At 41.3% G+C, this 19,546-nt stretch overlaps 1 protein-coding gene across 2 annotated transcripts in view; it reads right to left on the minus strand.

The window, feature by feature from the left end:
• The window catches only part of MTUS2 (microtubule associated scaffold protein 2), a 268,680-nt gene that overhangs the window by 129,522 nt on the left and 119,612 nt on the right, over positions 1 to 19,546 (minus strand). For both annotated transcript variants that reach the window (XM_085216075.1, XM_085216077.1), the window contains one exon: positions 13,152 to 13,358. In XM_085216075.1, coding sequence (XP_085072201.1) covers positions 13,152 to 13,358 — 207 coding nt within the window. The remainder of the gene's footprint in view (positions 1 to 13,151; positions 13,359 to 19,546) is intronic.

The following is a 19,546-nucleotide window of genomic DNA, read 5'->3' on the forward strand; positions in this document are numbered from 1 at the left end:
TCACCAAAACTTTTCAACAGGAACTGCTTTATAAGTCTCAACATGTTAATCTGCACATACTGCCAATAAACTAACCCAAGATTGCCTACTGAACATAAAGAGTTCTGTATCTAGCCACATTATGTGGCAGCAAAGATGGAATCTGTCACCATACTTCATCACTCCAACTAACAACATAGTGCAAGGCAACTTCCACAGAATCAATGGTGCTGGCACTAAGAACACTATGGGGAGATGCTCTCCATATTTCAGATAATCAGTGTTCTATATGTATCTGTAACAAAAGTTACTTCAAGTAGCTAGCAATCTACTGTGTAATGTTTTTGTAGAATTGTAGAATAATCCAGAGTTGGAAGTGGCCCACAAGGACCCCTGGAGTGGAATGGGTGCTGAGGCCACCCCAGATGAGCCATCCCTGCCCATCTCTCAGCACTCCCATGTTGCGATTAAACTTCTAATACCCTTTTATCCACTTTTTTGAATCACTATATGAAAAACCACTTAATCACCAGCACAATACTGCAAAGATAGAAGCAGAGCATAATACTGAAACCCACTGGCTCTCAACACATGAACAATAAGTTCTATAAGATGATTTGTTACTGCATCTTTGCTAAAATGTTGCCATCCTTAATAGTTTGAAATACAATAAACAGAATTTAGCTTGCTGAGAAACAGAAGTCCAGCGTCAATTGTGACATGTTTATCTCTCCCCAGCCCAAGTCTGCAAGCTAAGGCTAAAGAAAAGTTGAATTTTAATAAGTTTATTCTAAACATAACAAAAATACTGCAAATAAAATATCACTCAATAGTCAGGAATACACACTACATAATGCAAAACATAAAATACACTAAGTGCTGTACCATCCAAGCTGTCAGGATTTTATTTGACTCTGCTGTACTTCTGCATCTTAGCATTTATTCTCGAGGCACATTTGTATTAGTATTATCAGGTCTAACACCAGGCCAAGGGCATTGACTGAGAAAAAGGAGACTATTTGGTCACAGCCTCATCCTGCTCACACCTCTGAGCACTGCAGCTGCATGAGATGAGACACCAGCAGACAGCAGCACCCTGTGTGCTCCTCACTCTACATCAGGCAGAGGAAGCATGTCTGTGGCATCAGCAGCTTGTTAGCCACAGGCAAAATTTATGCACACTCAATCTGTGGGGCTAATTTGATCAGGCACATTATCTGCTGCAATCAGTTTGCTCAGCCCCAGCTACGAACATGAGCATCCAGCCTTGCTCCAAGGTAAGTCTGGACATGGCTGTGAGCAATAGGAGGACTTTCCCATGGAGGCAGATGCGGCAAAAAGGTTCAGAAGGCCGCGTCTGGAGACAGCCTTGATGTCTTTACAATTCATCTGGGGAAAAATGTCTCAAACTCCAGTGGAGCTTCCTTCCCCTAGAAATGTCCCTCCAAAACACCCTTACAATGCAGTAAACATTCCAGTAAGCAGGCAGTAGTTTCCAGGCACTGTTATCAAAGTTAATCACATACACATTCCATTTGTTAATTACAAACTGCAGATGAGCAGGGTAAAGCTTTGCTTCTGCTGCAGTGAAGACAAATGTTGTCACAACTCTACTTTAGCTCCAGTCTTCCTAACCAGATGCACCACCAGGAACGTGCACAGCAGCTGATGAGCAGGACACCAACAGGACAGTCCCTTGTCTAATAGCATGAGGCAAAGCAGCAGAACAGAGTAACCAAGATGTTGAAGGAGGGAACATGGTGTATTTTAGGAGACCAATTAATCCAAATATACGACCGTGTAGTAAGGTCATAGAATCATAGAATCATAGAATCATAGAATCATAGAGTGGCCTGGGTTGAAAAAGACCTCAAAGATCATCTAGCTTCAACTTCCCTGCCATGTGCAGGGTCACCAACCACCAGACCAGGCTGCCCAGAGCCACATCCAGCCTGGGCTTGAATGCCTCCAGGAATGGGACATCCCCAACCCCATATAATGCAAGGTAGTTGTGTTACTTCCACGATCAGACACCTCCACAACATATATACTCCATATGGGAAAGCACAGAGCTAATGATGAACAGGGCACAGGGCTCTGAATTGGTCTTAACAGATTTGTTCAGGGTGTATGTAGATTCTGGAGAATATACTAGGGTCACTACTGTTAACAGAAAGGAAAAGAGGATGATGGAGAGGTTCTCTGCAGACATGTATCAGTCCAAGTGAAGGCAATGCCAGTCATTCTTCTGATAAAGAAATATATTTCATCTATTGTCCAAATTAGAAGTGTATAAACACAGACGAGGGGTATTTACATAATTACTGCATGGCTCCTGTATCATAAAGCTGTTGGAGGAAGCTTTGCCCTCCCCCAGGCCAAGAACCTGTGACATTCTGCCCTCACTCCTGCCAGGGCTGGGCACGAGCATGGCACTTTGCTTCCTCTAGGCCACACAGAGCCCACAGCTCAGAGCAGGAGCTGACTGGTGACAGCTGGCAGGACACCAGTTAGGAATGGTTTCCCAGCCATTTTAACCAATCTAAAAGAAAATAAAAAGGACATGATTACAAATCTGAGAACACTCTGACCGTAGGCCTCATGAAAACGCCTGTCTGTTTTAAGACGTATCAATCTTTGATGTTTTTGTCGAGGTTTAATGGTTTTTTTAACACGATAGCTGGCATGCCCTGAAGTGGGGAATAGCAAATTAATCCCAGCTGCAAATTGTTCAGCCTGACAGTCAATAGTTTGATCCTCCAGCTGTGACTGATAGCAAGCTTACATGACTTAGCAAGCTGCTTTGGGACTTTGCTCAATTAATCTGATTTTTTTATCTGCATCTATTTTTAATTCATACAACATGTAGAGCACAGTTCAGGAACGCAGACCATCCCCAGCGCTTCCCGCCACCACTGCTGAGCTCCAGCATCCCTCCTCCACAGGGTCACTTGTAAAACATAGAACTCAACATGTTTCTGAGAGCAGATTAACAAAGGAGTGGAACTGACCCATGCGCCTGAGAGTTTCTTAGCATCAGCTATCCTTTATTTTATTTTATTTTTCACATTCTCTCATGCATCTTACGTGCAAGTTTAAGCTTTTTCAAACTACATATTACACGCGTTCAGAACTTACCAGCTCTTGCTGCCTTTGGATGGCATACAGAGACTATGATGTTACCTCTCATTCTTCCTACTTTCCCACACAGCTTGACAGTGCACAGGCCTGTTCTGTATCTAAAATTACGAGCTGTGACAAGTGATAAATACCCTAATTCTAAAAAGCTATTGTGTACCTCTGAGACAATTAAAATTCCTTAGATACCTAGCTGCAGTACATAATACGTTTAGTCAACATTAGAACATGTCAAAGAAGGAATGTTTTATCCCAGCACCTATCTAAAAATAGGCCCTCAGTTTAAATAAATGATTGCAATAATGTTCACTGGGAAATCCCCTTTCCTCAGATTACAAAAGTAATATTAGTTCACTAGATCACCTCATGTTCTGCAGCAAGAACTGAGCTGAAGCTTATAAAAAAGTGCCAAATAAATTACATATTCTTTTTAAGAAGTAAATACTGGTTAAAAAACACTAATTCCTTGGTTTACTGTATTGCTTCTCTTTTTTTTCAGAGAGATGACTACCAATTCTTTGCCAATTAGAAACGATTTTCTGTCTTTGTTGCTAGTTTAATTACAGAGTACCACAAAGATTGTCTTTGAGAAGGCTGCTGTAAAAAAGAAAACAAAAAGAGAAGACCAACACCACATTGAGCTGGAGAAAGGCCCGCAGCATGCAAGAACTATCTGGCCTGGGCTCATTCGAGGCTGCGCAGAGAAGCTGTGGGTGCCCCATCCCCGGCGGTGTTTTAAAGCTAGGTTGGATGGGGCTGTGCTGCCACTTTTCAGTCTCATGTCTAAGGGTCTGAACGTTTGCTAGCCACTGGTGGCTAACGTTTTCTGATAACTGCCACCCAGGAGTAAAACTCTGGGCAATTGCTTCCATTTTATTCAGCTTCACGTTCTTTGTTGGAGGGTGACAGTTTACTGTCTTCTTTTCTGCCAGTGCTGATTTTACTGATGTCAGACCTCAGTCAACTTTCTTCTAGCATTTATCTTAACTTAGGAAGTCCTAAATGGAAAACCTGTGGTCTTGCACCTGTAGCAATGTCTGTAGCTGTTTCCAGCCTCATGTACTCTTACACAGGCCTCTAGGGATTGCCACGAAGCAAGCCAGAAGGGAATGCTATTTAAGCTGGAATTTTTAAGTTCTTGGATCACAACTTAACTGACTTGTGGCAATAGTGAAAGCTGCAAAAGATGCTACTTCTTTTTATTGCAGGTATTTTCAAGAGCACCTGTAAGGCTTACATCAATGACCTCGATTTTAATCTGTTTGGACTAGATTAGTGTGATGGAAAAAGTGACATGGGTGAGACTCCAGCCCAACATCTAGATGGGAAAAGGTCTTGGTCTATAAATAGCACTGTGTTCTCCTGGCTGTAACACTTCTCTCGCTACTAAATTAGAATTCACAAGTATTCTGCAGGACTCATAATGGGATCAAAGATTAGAAACTTCTTTGAAGTTTGTCTTCCTTTGCTCCACTATTAATGCATACCTGTGCTAATCCATCATGGTTCTCCTAAGCTAATCAGTTACTCTTGATCCCCAAAAGGGACAAGTGTACACACCTTTTTTCACATCCTTATTTATTTGTACTCGTTATCCATACTTCATTTTGCAAGGGCATAATATTATGTTAATTGATTTTTCATACACTGTGAAGAGGCCAGCTCTGTCTTCTGAAACCATTTGGGTTAAATGTGATTAGCTGGTAATATTTGCAGTATTTTTCACTTTTGTCCTGTTTACTGAAAGTCAGGCACACCGTGGACTGAACTGATGATTTCATAATATTTCACTTTGGACAACAGCTATTCAAATATGAATGCAGTGAGACCACCTCAGCACCACTTGTTTGATTTGACCCTTCTTGAAAGAGACCAAAGACTCACTCAACCTCAGGGTTTTTTGCTCCTTGTTTAGGAAAATAAAGATGGGTGATGGAACAGTCTCACTGATACTAAGGAAAAATCATACACAGAATCATAGTATCATAGAGGGGCTGAAAAGGACCACAATGATCATCGAGTTCCAACCCCCCTGCTATGTGCAGGGTCACCAACCACCAGAGCAGGCTGCCCAAGGGCCTGGCCTTGAATGCCTCCAGGGATGGGGCATCCATAACCTCCTTGGGCAACCTGTTCCAGTGCCTCACCACCCTCTGTGTGAAAAACTTCCTCCTAATATCTAACCTAAACCTCCACTGTCTCAGTTTAAAACCATTCCTCCTTGTCCTGTCACTATCCACCCTCGTAGACAGCCGTTCCCCCTCCTGTTTATATGCTCCCTTCAAGTACTGGAAGGCCACAAGGAGGTCTCCCTGGAGCCTTCTCTTCTCCAAGCTAAACAAGCCCAGTTCCCTCAGCCTTTCCTCATAGGAGAGGTGCTCCAGCCCTCTGATCATACTATTGAAATTATATTTGAAATGCTATTTCAAAAATCATTTTAAAAAATCCCATAATTCCAAATTGTGACATATGTATTTCTTTGTCACACTATTACTCAGAACTGTTTCATAATTACTATTACTACATCAAACTCGCATCTCTAAATCAATGCTTATTTCCTAATTCTCTTAAAAAAAAAAAAAAAAAAAGTGTACCATCAAGAAGTTTATAATGATTTTTGTCACTGAAAGTAATTAGTTCAATTGGGCACTGATTTGACTCGTGCATTTTAAAGTCAGTCTCCCACTGTGCTCAGTGCCCCTGATCTCATGGACAATGCAAAAGGCAGAATTCAACCAGATGCGCTGCTTTTTGGTGAAGCATCTTTTCAGATTTGAATGTATCTAGATTTCCACAGTCTTGAATTTCAAAGAGCACAAAAACTGAAGATGAAGTGTATGAAATACGTGGGTGAGAGCTGCCTCCAGGAACAAGCCCCAGTAGTTAGATAACCTGAATTAACCCTACCTGAGTATTGATTTATACAATGTAATCATAATACGTGAGAGAGGCAGGCTGAAAAACAAATGCTTTTCAATAGTCCTGGCAAAGAATTACTTCATTAGTAGGAGACTATAAAGATTTTTAACTGTGATTCCATTAGAAGAAAGATCAGTGTAGAAAGGAAAAATTAGGAAGAAGAAATTGAAGAGCTCTCACTTCTTCAAAACTGCATTCCTTCATTTTTCTTAGGGATGAAATAGGAGATTAATCCATTCCAATAAATGTCCACTAGGTCCACTTCTAAAAGACCATTTCCCCCCCTCATCAGATAGAATAAGAAGATTAGAATATGGAAAGGAGACGATTAATTGTGAGTTTTCTGGTCTTCAGAGGCGTTTTAATTTGGAAGTGACAGATACGTTCCAGCTGCTGCCTTTGTATTTTCAAAAGCTCATTTTCAGTGCTTCTGCAGCCAGTGCTGTTGCTCCCCAGCAGGACATGTGCTGTGCCTGTCCCTGCTGCGGGTTCTGAGCTTCTCCCCATACCAGAAAGTGGTGCTCATCGGCAGCTCCCTTACAACACTGGCTGCAGAGGGCAGTGGTCTCCTGTCCCCCCAGCATCACTCTCAGAGGGCACTGCCTTCCTGCTTTCTGAATATCAGGTGTTTTAGAAAATCAGATTTGGATACTGAAAAATATCTATTTTAGACGTGACACTAATTTCTTTGTATCCCTCTATTAACTGAATGAAGTTCAAGAAGGAAAACAGTGAGGACTTCCTACTAACCGAAGCATCACAGGAACAACCACAGGACAACTTTCAGATTAAGAAAGGGCTGATAAACAGTATAGGAGTACCTAAACAGGCTGTCTCTGCATTCAAGAGATCAACTAACAAACCAAGCTCAACAATCCTTTGGGATCCCTTTAAACTCAGGATATTCTATGATTCTAAGCTGCCAGCAATCCCCAAAGAGACAAACGAAGGAGGTTTGGGTGCCTGTGACAGAAATAACCTACCCATGAGGTGATGCGCTTCCCTCTCCAGGGAAACTGGTGCCCAGCAGCCCGGGTATGGTGCCTTGAACTGCTTTTTGCCCTCTGGAGCTTAAACACTAAGAGTCACAGTGACTAAATTAGGTTGTTGTAATCAGTCAAATAATCCTGCGTGGAAGTGGGCCAGGAAAGAGGATTTGTCACTACCCTCTTCCTTGTCACTCCATTATCCAATACCTGTGTAACCATTTGCAGCCTCCCACCCCTTTTTACTGTCGGGAAAAGTGAGGCGGATACTTTAAGTCACTTTTTAAAAGCCAGCCAGAGATAAGTGCCAAACACTGGAACTAGAACTGCCAACTCTGAACCAGGACAATTTTAGCACACGAGCATCTCAAGAAGGGTGTTCTTCTAAAAACGCAGATTTCGTATGGGATAACAAACATCATGATTAAGCACTCTGCTGAGCTGGCAGCAGAGGTTGGCAAAACGATTCAACTGTTTCTTACTCATAAAAAAACAAACTTTGCAGAACTGAATATCATGGTTCTTTGGGGGGGCTGACAAATTTTTCAGCTCAGAAAAGGAGTATATGCAGCCTTCCCCAAATGTTTCATTTGCTGTCTACATCTAAAAGCAGTTCTGCATTTTCAAGGCAGCCCAATCTTCCTGCCTCTACTGCTGCACTGTAGTGGGAAGAGTGGTGCAGATTCCAACCCTGTGGTACTGCTTTCCTCACTCAGACTGCGGTGAAAGAGGTAAGGATGTAAACAGGAAAACCATTATCTAAACAATTTAAGTATTATCACACTTAAAGTACTTTCAGAGTCACCACTGAAATTAATGGACAATTTATACTTCATCACTGTCATTTGCATCTCTGCAAACACAGGGAAACTATTAAGCCTACGCTTCCACAGCCTCTGTTGAAGGCTTTTTTCACAGCTGTAACAACAAAAGTATGAAAAGTAAATGCTGGAATTCTGGAAGGCAGCTAAAATGTCTTTTCAGCCCTTTCTCTTCCTGGCTGACATAGTGCACTTTTCCAGATGCTTTGCTCACAAAGCTGAAAATCCCAACTCAATACTGTCCTATTTTAGTTCCATTCAGTGTGCAGCGATGGTATAAAGTGATCTTCCATAAAAATGGTAATATCAGAACAAGATCAGAAGAAAAAAAAAATGAATTTGCTGTGAAGAAAAATGAACATAAAATCAGTCATAGAAATGTCATTGGAACGTGTTTTCACAGAGGAAAATATTCGTATTTACTCACTTGTGCTTTTAAGAAAAATTTGTACATCTATCCACCACGTCATCGTTGTGAAGGTTGTACCTTTTCAGAGGCAATTAGCCATCTATTCCAGACTTATCTGCTCACTTCAATTTCCTCATTTCTCCACCCACCTGAATCCAACATACTTTGACATTTTCTCTTATTAGAATGCAAACTCATGCATTTAGAAAAGCCAAACAATGGAAGGCCCCAAACCAGCCTGAAATCCGTTTGTTAAACAACGGACTGCGGAAGTTTACTCAAAACACAGCTTTTTATTTCCATAATTTTAAACAAAAAAATAGCTGTCATGAGATACTAATTCAAATTTTTAAATATTCATCACCATTTTCCTGTTCTATCTGAAAAGAAATTGCTTTAGCGCTCAGAACGGTGGCAAGATATTGAGCAGCGTTATGGCTTTTAGCCTCCCATTTTGCCAGAGAGAAATTGTCTCTTACAACACACTATTATTCTATTTTAAGAACCTTAAGCAACGTGGCTTTCATCACTTGAGTTGGAAGGTTATTTAACACACTGCTAGACCTTATGACTAAGAAGTATTTCCTGATATTATAGCTACATCTTTCCATTTCCAAAACTCATAGCAGTTATCATACTTCAACTCATTCTAAGTAATCCTTCTTTCATCCAGTGCTCCACAAATGAAAATGTTCCATGGTGCTTAATGAGGTGTTTCCCATGTGATGCCTGCAGCACCTAACAGTCTATTCTGCTGTATATAAAAGTAATTATGTGGGAGACCACTGATGAGTGGTGTTCCTCAGGGGTCTGTATTGGCACCAGTATTATTTAACAGCTTCATCGGTGATACGGGCAGTGAAATTGAGTGCACCTGCAGTAAGTCTGCAGGTGACAGCAAGCTGAGTGGTACAACTGACACGCTGGAGGGAAGGGATGCCATACAGAAGTATCTGGACACATGTGGGCCTGTGTGAAACTCATGTAATTCAACAAGGCCAAGGGCAAGGTGCTGCAGTTGATTTGGAGCAATCCCAAGTGTGAATAAAGGCTGAGTGAGGAGTGGATTGAGATCAGCCCTGCAGAGGACTTGGCGGTATTGGGGGTATTAGAAGAAAAACTGAAGGTGAGTTGGCAATATGTGCCCTCAACACAGAATGTCAACAGTCCCTTGGGCTGCATCAGAACAGGGGTGGCCAGCAGGGCAAGGAAGGGAATTGACCCCCTGATGAGGCCCCATTGGGAATACTGTGTCCAGCCTGGGACCTCCAGCACAAAAAAGATGCATATCTTTTGGAAAGGGTCCAGAGGAGGGCCACAAAGATGCTCTGAGGGCTGAAGCATCTCTCCTATGAAGACAGACTGAGGGAGCTGGGCTGCAGACTCTGTCTGCCTTGCGTGTGCAGCATGTAAGCACTTGAAAGTGGATTTTAAATGACCGAATGGAGCAGTGACCCTGGACTGCAGGTCAGCTTCCTGAGCCAGAAGCAGGCTGGATGGCTGCTGGTGGCAGGCTGGATGGGCTGGATGTCAGAGATGACCCTGCAGTTCACAGTCCATGGCACAGGATCTCCTAGGAGCAGAGCCCCATTACAGCTCGTGGCATGGCTGTTGAAGTCGGTGTGTTATCAGTGAGCATCAGCTCTGCTTATACCCATACCCCAGGGTAAGAGTACAAGAAAGAGCAGAAAGCAAGCAGGCAAGTGTTGCACAGCCTGCCCTGTCCCTACCACGGGAAAAAAGCACAGTCCTGCCACTGCAAATCTGTTTAACTGAGTCAGTAAGAACATGCAAGCTATTGCCAGGAAGAAGCAGCTGAAGAGCAAAGCACAGGCTCTGCTTTATCTGTCCTTTCTACTCTTAGAGTGGTCAGGGTAAGAGGAGAAATCTGGTTAGGAAGAAAGCTGCTGTACCATAGTGCCATTAACAAATTTCCCCACAGCACAGATATCACATCTTACTCTAAACAAATGCAGTTTTACACTCTTGATGGCATTTCATCAGTATTAGTATGCCAAAATGAGATGCTGCTTCGGATTTCTGAAAAGAAATGTAACTGTCACGAGTTTGGGAAGAGCTAACACCATGAGACATCAGGCAGAGGAGAGAAAAGTAAGCACAGGACCTCTTCAAGAACCATTCCCATGAAACACTCTGCCCCCAGAACAAACCTATGTTTTCCTCCCACCCAGTAAAAGCCATCTGCTTTCCAGAAACCTACAGTAGATAGTGATTATTTTTACAGCATATATAAGACCTTGAGGTGAGCCCCATCATTTTCAAGTGGCAGGCCCTCCATTTATAGCATATGAAGGTCTGTAAGATATTTTCAATTATTTCTGTCTCACTGACACACAGAGATGCTGCTATAATAGGAAATTGTGTTATCACAGATCTTTGAAGATTTCTGAAGTTGGATCATTTTGCATTTTCTACCCTACTGAGCAAGGAAATTAACAGTAAAACTTTACCTGCCCTCTACTAAGCCTGATTTAGCCAAAGACAGGATCTCAGGTAGTAACTACAGATTCAGCTGTTTATTTAATTGAAATGAAACCATTCTTCCAGCAGACAGAGAAGGGAAGAAATAATATGTTATGCCAGATTCCTGAGTCAATGCTTCTCCCTACATTCATTCTTCAGCTACTTTCTCAGTGTGCTGAAGTGCATGTTGATCTGTGTTAATACACTGCAGTAGAATGGAAGGCAATGATTTGGTGCTCCTTGGGTGCTGGGCACCTAATTTAACTCTTGTTGGCTCATAAACCTCCTGAGGAAAGGAAGGAAAAAAGATGATACAGTTTCACACTGATAACTAATTCAGCAGTAAGGAAACATTTTTTTCTATCGTATGTGAAAGAAAACTGTTCTAACAGCAGTGATTAGTGGGAGTTGATTTGCCTTTAATATAAAGAAAATGGTTTGATGGATTTTTGTACAATGACTCACCCAAGGGCAAATGTTCTGAATACAGGATCCCCTTGGAAAAAAACTTTTTTCCCTCTCTCAGCCCCAACCAAGAGGAAGCACTATCCATTGGAGTTAAAGACAAATTATCCACTTGTAATTAAAGACAAAATCGTTGTGAAATCTGTGCCAGGAAGGAGTGGACGTCACAAACCAGATTAGAGAGATGACCCTATGGAGGTGCTCATTCTCTTACTCTCCCGTGGAATGGAGAGAAATTGGACAACTGTTCAGATGAGCTACACAACTTGTGTGCCAAAGTAGAAATGACAGGTCCCAGTTTTCATCAGGTGACAAGCTGAGCTTGTTTCTGCATGAATTTGTACAAGCAGAACATTTCCTCTGGGTAATTTTCATATCTTTTCAGAAATGTTCTTGCACAAGTTGGTCACAGACTCCTAATCTTAATGAACAAGATGGTTATCATCCTCAACTGGATGTGGATGAAATAAAACATATGCATCAAATGCTTCCACATCCTTTCTAGATTCAGATTTTAAGGGTTTCATGTACAAAAACAGAATATATACCAGAACATACAAATGAAATCAACTTCTTTTAAGATGAATAAAGAGTCAAACGTAGCTTTCTGGGTCTCAGCTTCTTTCACAGTTTTTGAACTGAAAACAAATGACTGATTCCACAGATGAGAGCATTTTCCTTTTACAGAATTCTCAAATGAGTGAACCTGCATACATCAACTGTGTTCAAGGACAGTGTTATGACTACATGCGGTGCTTTTTTAAGTTTCACACCAGAAATTGGTAGACATCAACATTTCTTCCACAGATACCACTTAGATCTATCAGAAATTAGGTAATTCTATCCTTAACAATGTCTTGGTGTAATTAAAGACACACAGTGTACCATCAGCTAAGAAGAAATGCTTTCCAAGGACCTAAACGTTGGGTGAAAATGCAAAGCAAAAGAGATTGACTGCTCTCTAAGTACAGCTCATCAGGAAATAAATGGAAATGAGCAACCAGTCCAACAGTTAAAAAGGATATAATTGTATGTTTGGGAACACTGAAAAAGTCAGAGCTCCCTGGACACATCAGTATAAGAGAGAAAAGAGGAAATCCTTGGGGTGTTCTCATTTTACTTATTGTCATTCATTTCAAATTAATACAAACATGGAAAGATTGGAAAGATTTTGGAGCCGGCAGCATCTTGTCTCTTGTGGCATGTGATGTCACCTGCTCCTCTGTCTGCACTCCTCCCAGGCTGATAACACTTGCTTTGATATTGACACAGTTCAGGCTCAATCTGGTCTTCAAAGACAGAAAAGGGGCATGCAAATCCCTCAGTCTCCCTTTCTCCAAGCCCAAGCCCAAGCCCAAGCTCCAAGCCCAAGGCACGCAAACACTTTGCAAGGACTGCACACTCCAGTGGGCATTACTTTCTACTTAACAAAATTAATGGTTGTTACAGAAAATAGGATTTGAAAAGACATTCCAGCCATAGGATCTTTCCAAGTCTGGAAACGAGACAATAACCACGATAACACTGTTGATCCCATTTTATACCTCCAGTGTTATACCATCAATTTTGTAAACCAAGTTTATTACTCTGCATGTTAAGGAACAGAAAGAAGTGGATGAGGACGATTGTCGTTCATTTTAGATGCTCGGTATTCAAAGCTGTTCATGGCTGCAATGTGCTTAGCAAATACAGTTTGCTGCGATTATTTACTTGTTTTAGTTGTACAAAGTGATAAAAAACACACACAAACCAAATAGAAATATGCTTCATGCTCACCCTTAAAGCAATTTTCTCTCATACAGGGAAACCAACTCCTATGTTAATGTACAACCCAGTGGCACAGAAATGATTAGTGGGTACTGTGGAGATTAAATAAATCCTTGTATGCAAACTCCAGTCTGGGCAATCCTTTTTATACGCCCCAAAAAGAAGGCCAATTTATAGACTTACGGTTGGCTGTCCTGCTTTGATCACTCTGAGCGCTGTCATTTGACTGGTTGCTGGAGACAGAGGATACACTTGAGCTCCTGACGAAACCAAATGCTGCCAGCTTGGCTGCTGGCAAGCGCGAGTAACCTGGAGGGCGAAGTGCAGACGGACACGGCTTGGGGAGATTTGACTTTGCAGCATTTGGACACGGGACCTTCTTAAGATCAACTGAAAGAAGGAGAAAGAACTTTTATCAAACAAGCTCATTTGGGACATACTAAATATTGCCAAGTAAAACTTGGTATGAAGATTGAATAGAAGTTTTAAGGGCGGCTCAAAAACTGCATTGGTGTCTTACGCTTTGCTCTACTAAAAAGTAATTCTCTGAAGCAATTACAGGTTGCAATAATTTTTAAAATGAGAAGTGCAGCAAGTACCCATGAAAGTCGAAATTCCAGCAAAGTAATGTAGTTCAAGTCCGCTACTTAAAAATATTTTCTTTTATGCTGTATCACTTTCTACCTTTACATTTCTTATGTGTCAATTAAAAGAAAGTCACACTCAGACAAACACTCTATACTTATCCTCAGTTTTGGAAGCTATTGCAGAATGCCAATGAATCTCCTCAAGGACACAGGACTTCTTTGCATTTCATCAAAGAAAATACTTCTTTGAAGTCTTTCTTTCAAATTTTACTGAAAGAAAATGCCCTCCTCTTGCACCAAGCCCAAAAACAAGGACATGCCCTGGGAAGTTTACTTTTTTAACACACCACTAGCCATTTCCTCTGATAGTGTCCAATTCACTGTAAAATGCCAGCTATGGGAATGACATATCCCAAATCTCAGACAACTGCCAATAGAGGGCTTACAGAGGATGGAGTTAGTCAACAACAACAGTTTGGCTACCAGGTCTGCTCTGGTAATGACAACAGGGTACCTCTCTCTGTTTTGTGTCCTCTTAAACCTAATCCTGCTGTTCTTGCTTAGGCAAACTTTTCTAGGCAAATCCAGAAGATGGGTCCGAAAGGTCCCATGCTGTCCTCATGAAAGGACTAAAGATTGAGTTTGGCTGGTTGAGTGTGTTAGAAGAGAAGGCACCATTACAGCTGTCAACATACTTGGCCAGAAAAGTCCACAAAGTCAACTTTCTGTTCCCATTTGGTGAACACTATTCATGTATCATCCTGATGTATACTTCAAAGGATGCAGCAAACATCAATTATATAAAGGAAAAGTAGAAATTAACCACACAGTAAGAATATAGTCTTCACATTATTACACTATTTAATTCTTTTGTAAACTATGTAGGTCAAAGCCTTATTAATTTTAATGAAGCATTACACTTTGATGAGAGTTTACAGAAAACAAGACTAACTCCTTTGAGTAGAAAAGTGTTATGGGGATTTTGAAAGATAGTTATGTGCCTCATGACAGTAACAACATTTTTATTTTTTTTTTCAACAGAACTAACCCTTTTCTTTTGAAATTACAATGGATGTAACATCAAGAAAAAAAAAAAGTTTGGTTTTCCTATAAAACATAGTCCTATAAAAGACATTAGAAAATGCTTCTTGATCAACAAATGAAATAATTTCTATACATACGCTGCTCTGAAAGTAATGCATTCTGTTTAATTCCACAGAAACAAAAACAGATACAAAAAGGCCATTAGCACTACTTGAGAGAGTAAATTCTCAGCTACAAAACGCTACAACATAGTCACCACCACTAGCTACACATCAACCACACAAAGGTTGTGGATGCAGTCTACCCAGCTTTTAATAAAGTCTATGACCGTCTCCTACAGCACCCTCCTGGAGAAGCTGGCAGCCCGTGGTTTCGATGGGTGTACGCTTCCTGGCTGGATGGCTGGGCCCACAGAGTGCTGGTGATGGGCTGACAGTTGGACTAGATGATCTCACTGGTCTTTTCCAACCTTGATGATTCTAGGATTTGATTCTATTTGAGAGTCTTCATACTATGTGGGATTGAGATCAGTTCATGCCAATGTTGCACTGGTGGTAAACCCCTGATGTGAAGCAAACAGGAGGATCCATGGCAAACCTTGCATCTCTGCCTATGGAAGAGAGTGCTGGATCTTAACTGTGGAGACAACTGCACCGAGTCCCCAGGCTGTCCCCTCTCTGCACTGCTGTGTGACCACGTGCCTACAGCCAGTGCTGTGCTGAGCACTGCAGGACAGGTGTGGAAGCACAGGCACCATCACTGAAGAAGAATTGCTTAAAACTAGTCTGAGAGCTGGGGCTATTCACCTGGAGAGGAGAAGGCTGTGGGGAGACCTCAAAGTGGCCTTTCAGTATCTAAAGGGGGGCTGTAAGAAAGAAGGGGAAGACTCTTTAGCAGGGTCTGTTGTGATAGGACAAAGGGAAATGGTTTCAAAATAAAAGAGGAGAACTTTAGATTGGATGTAAGGAGGAAGTTATTTACAATAAGAGTGGTAAGGCACTGGCACAGGTTGCCCAGAGAGGTGGATGCTCCGTCCCTGGAGACACTCAAGGTCAGGCTGGACGGGGCTCTGAGCACCTGATGGAGCTGTAGGTGTTCTTGTTCATCACAGGGAGTTGGACTAGGTGGCCTTTAAAGGTGCCTTTCAACTCAAACAATTCTACAATTCTAGGCATTTAGTGACAATCTCAGCACCTTGCAGCACCAGAAAATGCCCACTCATCTCCACCTTTTCTTTGAATCCATTCTCTTAGATCTTCACAGATGATCTGGTAGTGTTACTCACACCTCTGTGCTTATGGACTTCTCAGCTTGTGACTTCAACTGAAATTTCCCCTGAACTAACCATATTTTGTGTCTTGAACTCATAATCAACTTTAAGTTATTTTTCACTCCTCTTCTTTGTTATACAGCTCTTCTGTACCACAAGGACCTGGGGGCAGAACATTATCCTTACCAGAGATGCACTCAAATCCTTAAAGCTAAGTCAGTTTGTGTCTTTTTACTCACTAAAATACACAAGGTATCAGCCTCGTGCACCCATTTTCTTTCTAAATACCATCAAGTTTTAAGGTGAGGATTCTTTCTGTCTCTTAGAAGTATAAAAGCACACCTGCAAACATGGTCTGAAAGTTCAAAACAAAAGTGATATTAATGAGAAGTTCTCATTTTAATAAAAATCTGCCAAAATAAGCTAAAAAAAAATGGCAAAAATCTTTCCAGCTGCCTCACTGCCTGAAGCTAATTATGGAATTAAGTGCTGTTGTCTGTGTGGCACAGAAGTGATTTTCTGTGACACTTCAAACTGTTCCCATCTAGGAACATGAAAGCACTTTGAGGCAGAAACTGACTGGCACAAAGCAGATGCGTCTGTGAGCCTTAAGAAGAGGCTGAGCGAGACTTCTGCATCTGCACTGTACGCAGATCACATCTCCATGCACATGTACAGCTAATGAGCAACTTTAATGTGACTTCTCCGTGAAAGCTGAAATAGCTTTTAGCTGAAACAAATGAAAAGTTATAGGAATGGATTACGGAGATGTGTTCATATGAGGAAAAGTAGTAGTTCAAGAGTTCGGCTCCACTTGTGATCTATGTTAAGCCTTTGCTTTCTTGGTGGGGTTTGTTGCTGTTGTTTTTCTCTCTCTTTTTTTTTTTTTTTTTTTATGAACATTTCCCTAAGAACTTCAGTCATTAGACGCAATTTGCTCTCAGGGAGCATATCTTCTTTTAGATGGTGCTCTGATCTTTATCCTCAGTTCTTATCAGAGAATCCAGGGCAAGGAAGCTACCTGCAGTTTTGCTTAACTCATCAGAGATTAACACAAACAGTTTTTCAAGGTACCTCAGAGTTAATTCAATCTTTGATATCATCAGAGATTAAAACCAAATCTTCCAAATCAGAAGCAGATTCTGTTCCCAGCATCCTTGTGGTTTCCCGGTTATTGACAAATGATTTTTCTATGAAAAACAATGAAGAAAGAGGCCTCAAAACGGATTCATTATCTACACCTTAAAACAGAGGTTTTACACCAGGGTGCAGATGGTGCATGGCTCTCCTGATGCTCCCTTATCTAAATGTCACCAAGCCTGGGACAGTCCAAAAGCAAAAGAGTTGTCACTGCTGAACACCGGAGAAATCCTGATCAGCCAGGGCACTGTTACATGGCAAGAAATGCTCAGCATCTCCAGCTTCAGATTCAAACACCCCTAAAAGCTACTCTGTGCCTACTGCGGGGTGTGAAGAGGTGGCACGTGGCACATGATGATGCCCTTAGCAAGATGCTGACGAAGAGCTGTGTGTTTCCCTTTGAGCACGTAACTGTACAATTGGACTGCACACCCAATGAAGCAGAGTGCCAGCTGAAACTGCTGTGGATTAGCAGAAGCCAGAGAATATTTTCGCTTCTGAATTCTCCCCTTGTCACCTCTCTTCTTCACAAATTAAGTTTGCCAGCTCCAATTGAAGTATTTATTTTATAAGTACTGCAAACCTATAAAATAAGCATTCAGCTGGAGCAGCAGCAGTGGAATAATTCAGGAAGTAACCTGATAACTCCTTTCCTATCACCAAACCTCACATACTTGTTCAGGTATTAGGTATTCCTGAGATTCGACACAAAATCAAAACTGAAATCCTAGCAGGAAAAAGCTGTAGACACATCAGCTCATTACCAATGAAATCCATGATACATATTTGCAAATACACAAATAAACACATATATTTGTGTGTGCCTGAGTAAATCAAAAACACTGCTGTCCTGATGCATACATAAAATGAATCTTTAACAAGAGTTGACTTATTTAGAAATGAAAGGAACTGCTAGACCCTCAGGACTGGCAAATTTAATACAGGGAGAGGTAATAAGGAAACAAGATTTCATTAACTTGCTCTTTGAAAAAGAATTACCATAAGTACTACTGAAAAAAATGTAGTAAAGTTTTAATGATGAGATCTCTGTTGTACTTTTCAAAATTAGACATTAATGCCATTAAAATAATCAGCTAATGAATGTAAATCCTGACAGGCTTGCTCCGAGTCTTCATAACCAAGGAAAACATATGCATAATTTATAAGTTATAGACACAGTATCCTTCAATGCTTGTTTTGAATGACAATTTTCCCATAGAAAGAGCAGAGTCAATATAAAATAAACAAATGTTCAGCTTTCAGACACCTAATATACCCTTAAATATGCCCCAGTTCCTATCTTACCTACAGTATACAATGCTTTTTCTTACAAGTCAGACTGCTTGCTGGATCCATCCGACATAAAGAGCAGCACTGGTCAGTGATGAACCCACAGCCCCTGGCAGTGTTTATTGCCCAGTGTCCTACAGATGAAGAACGACCACTGCCCCACTCACATTTTAGGCATTACACTTGGAGAACTGTAGGATCATTTATTATTATTTTACTTCTTACCTGGCATGTCTTAAAAGTAGCAAAACCCTTTGAGGCAGTACCTGCAGTCTACCACAGCTGCTCAGGGATTGAATTTATCAATTAGAGTCAGCTTTATGAATGTTAGTATTACACGCAGGCCAAACCACTCAGCTTATCAGTGCTGCTTAAGCAGACTGCTACATTACAAAACACATGACAGAGGGGATTAAATCCTCATTATGAGGCACAGGCTCTGTTCTCAATACTGTGCTATGGCAATTTTCGTTTAAAGAGCCCCAGTGGTACCTTGCACTTTGTCACTAGATGGCAAATGGCTAGATCCCTGTTTCCATTACCTCAAGGTAGGCCTGAAATCACTGGGATTAAAAACTGGATTAAAAGCTCAGGATTGAACTGCAAGAGATGCTGATTAGCATTCTTGAAGATAGGGCTGGTATCCTTGAGAGAAAAATACATGCTGGTCTCCAGCTGCTTTCAGCTGTCCACTCAGCCCTCACACTCCACAGTATCTATACAACCAAGGGTCTCACCAGCACCACTACCATTGCATTTCTTTTCCTTATATTTGTAAATATGACTATACCTAATCTACATTTAATCCTGTTTCTGAAAAATAGCATCAAAAACAATATATCAGATTAAAGTTTAATACCACAATGAACTGCCAAATTAGAGGAATTAGAGGAAAGTGGTTGATAAAAAGCTGAAGATGGTGTTGAACACATTAACATCACTCGTTAGACATGACCCATATGGTTTGTGTAGGTATGAGCATGCTTTGCTGATGCTACAGATTAATGCTGTTAACACCAGCCCTGTTCTGAGCCCCTCTGCACAGCCCTTGCTGGCTTTGGGGCTGCCCTCCCACCCAGCCCCTCTCTCCTTCTCCTATTTCAGTTCCATCTGCTGTCACGGGCAGTTGGTTCTTCTTAAATTATTAAATTATTAAAGATAAAAAGACGGATATGCTGGTTTAAAAAGTTAGATGCTGATGAAAGATTAAGTCATTTGAGATGTACATGTCAAAAGGATTTGAACAA

This window comes from Meleagris gallopavo, chromosome 1 (assembly GCF_905368555.1).
Source record: "Meleagris gallopavo chromosome 1, MGAL_WU_HG_1.1, whole genome shotgun sequence".
NCBI classification, from domain to species: Eukaryota; Metazoa; Chordata; class Aves; order Galliformes; family Phasianidae; genus Meleagris; species Meleagris gallopavo.